The sequence below is a fragment of the Populus euphratica genome, unplaced genomic scaffold (genome assembly GCF_000495115.2).
Source record: "Populus euphratica unplaced genomic scaffold, PopEup_1.0 scaffold6008.1, whole genome shotgun sequence".
NCBI lineage: Eukaryota > Viridiplantae > Streptophyta > Magnoliopsida > Malpighiales > Salicaceae > Populus > Populus euphratica.
In genome coordinates, this window is record NW_011505874.1 from 1 (window position 1) to 2,855 (window position 2,855).

The following is a 2,855-nucleotide window of genomic DNA, read 5'->3' on the forward strand; positions in this document are numbered from 1 at the left end:
GTGGGAATTATGGCTGCTTTTAGACTCAAGGATACTCTCCATCATGTTATCGTGGCAAACACTCACATTTACTGGTAAATAGGTCTGTTTTAATCTTTTGTATGGCGATTTCCTGCAGGAGTGTCATGTGTTTATATCTTGGTTTCCTGGAGTATGTATTTTATTTATGGTACATACCAGCGATTTTCTTTCAGGGACCCAGAATGGGCTGATGTCAAGCTTGCTCAAGCTAAATATCTTCTATCACGCGTAGCTCAATTCAAGGAACTAGTTTCTGAAAAATATGAATGCATGCCTTCAGTAATTCTTGCTGGCGACTTCAATTCAATCCCAGGGGATAAGGTTTGTGCTTTACTGTCCTTCTGTGAAATAGTCGTAGTGCTTGTCACGATCCATGAAGTGACATTTTTCATTTAAAATCTATGGGATACGTCAAACAAGTAAAAAATTTGGTATCTCTACACAATCTTAATTACTTACCATACTTGCGTTCTTATTTTAGGTTTACGAGTACCTTGTATCTGGCAAATCTTCATCAGCTTCACTAGCGGAATGTTTGGATGAGCTTCCTATTCCGCTGTGCAGTGTCTATGGTAGTACAAGGGGAGAACCACCGTTCACAAACTGCACGCCTGACTTCACCAATACGCTCGATTATATATTCTTTGTCCCTGACGGCCAAATAAAACCACTCAGTTTCCTTGAACTTCCTGAAGCAAACTCGCCTAATGTTCTTGGTGGCTTACCAAACTATTACCACCCAAGTGATCATCTACCGATTGGTGCTGAGTTTGAAATAACGAGGGAATAAAGCAAGTCAGATATTGCATTTTGTCATCCCACCCTTCTCATCTCTGCTCCCCACCCCAAAAACACGAAACTCCTTTGAGATCTTCTTCTCTTTCTTTGAGAATGTTATAGATTTACATTTGCATTTGCATTTGCATTAACATTTTATTTGTTTAGAGGCAACAAGGCTCAAAACAAACAATTTTGTGGTTCTTTTGTGTAATGAGCTTGGAATTGTTGGGGACCAAGCATTTAGACAGAGCGGAAAAGGTTATTAACTACGGTCTGAATTTTTAACGAGCTTGATAATACCACGCTTTGCTAAGAAAGCCTAGATTTGTTTGGAAATTGGACGGGAATTCCTGAAGAACCGTGTTAATCCAAAATATCAAGTTATCGGGTGGGGCTCCAAATATTAACCCTTCAACTGGATTTAGCTCTGAAGAGAACTTGTTGAAATGTTCAATCCTCAGCATGCCGAACATTTTACTTTCTACAAGCTTGAATCAATGGCGCACAGCAATTGAAACGTTTGCCAAAATCAAGGGACGTCATAATAAATGGCTTTGTACGGACTCCTAACGATTGCAGTGAGTTTGCACGCATCCCTCGTGCGGCAAGACGCGAGTCTGGCGTTTTAGTTGATGATTGAGAGTGAGTTAAAAATTGTATTTTAAAATATTTTTTATTTAGAAATATATAAAAATATATATTTTTTTATTTTTTAAATTTTATTATTAATATTAGTACATTAAAATAATATATAAAAAAATTAAATTTTTGAAAAAAACCTTAATGATAAACAAATAGTTTTAAGTCATGCAAAGAAGTTCTTAGGTTATAGGCTTAAACAAGGGGATCTTGTTGAATTTTTTTATAAGCTCATTAAAGTTAATTATTTTGTTTAATGATAAATAATTAATTCTTGATAATAATTTAATTTAAATTCAGTATAACTTTATATAGTTTTATTCTAAGTTTAACATATTATATGATTAGTGTCTATACTAGGTTTTTCTTAAATCTCTTGTGTGTATACAGGCACACACGCGCCCAGCATATACTTGAGATGTGATTTTGGATGCTTATAGGCATTAATCTATACTTGAACAAATTTGATTAGTATAAACTTGCTATAATAAAGTAAACAAAATATGTTCAGTAATTAATGGTCTAATATTTCTAGACAACAAACATAACAATATCTCTTCGCATATTTATGACATGGCAGATGCCAGAAATAAAAAACAAAGATGAAGACAGTAGCAACAAGCTTAAACAGTAAAATTTATGCTTATAATTAGCATAGCATTAATTAATTAGGCTGGCTCTCTCCACCCCCAAGTCCAGCCTTGACCACTGCAATCACACAATGGGTGCAATCGTCGGCGGTGGAATAACTGGAAATGAGAAATAAGGATCGGCCAACACTAGTTCATGTCCCTTGATTGATGAATCGTCAAAGTAATTATCACAACAGAATTCGTTGTAAAATGCTCTTGCCTTCCTGAGGATGTAGCTTATGGAGGATGACATGTACCACAAATCTAAATACCGAGGAAGCTCTCGTGCCCAGCCACGATTTCTCTTTTGGAGCTTATTGCGCTTAATCATTTCCTTGCCATCTCCAGCCCTCGAGCCGTTTTCCAACCTGACATCGTTAGCTTTGTACTGTCTACAATAACTTGAACTCCGGCGATCAGCTGGAAGCGATTTTGCTACCCTTTCTCCATGAGATGCGCTTCGAGTAAACTGCTTCTTGTCCTTGCGGAGTTGGAGCGAGGCAAGGGAATCAAATTGGGTGGCCATGGAAGATACCTAGCTAGCGAGCATGCATGTAGGAATCAAGGAAGTTCTGTAAGTAGCAAATTTGCAGTGAGGTGAGATGGCAACTTGTATGCGTTAAATAGTTGGATAAACTGTGTTGTTTCTGTCAAGTGAATGGCCTACGGAACAGTGCTCAAGTGAAACGTGGGTCCTTACCTAGCTGGCAAGATCGTGTCGTCATTTCAGCCTTGTACCTGTAGGTTTTGCAGAGAATTAGCTGGAACTTCAAGTGGTTAATT

The 2,855-nt window shown here is 37.4% G+C and overlaps 1 protein-coding gene across 1 annotated transcript; it reads left to right on the forward strand.

Annotated features, from left to right (window-relative positions):
• Positions 1-3: 3 nt before the first annotated feature.
• LOC105120274 (carbon catabolite repressor protein 4 homolog 4-like) lies at positions 4-1,086 on the forward strand (the record flags this gene model as incomplete). The annotated part of the gene is made up of 3 exons (XM_011018449.1): positions 4-74; positions 195-342; positions 503-1,086. Coding segments are annotated over 3 exons (528 nt in total), but the record flags the coding sequence as incomplete, so codon positions are not given.
• Positions 1,087-2,855: the final 1,769 nt, after the last annotated feature.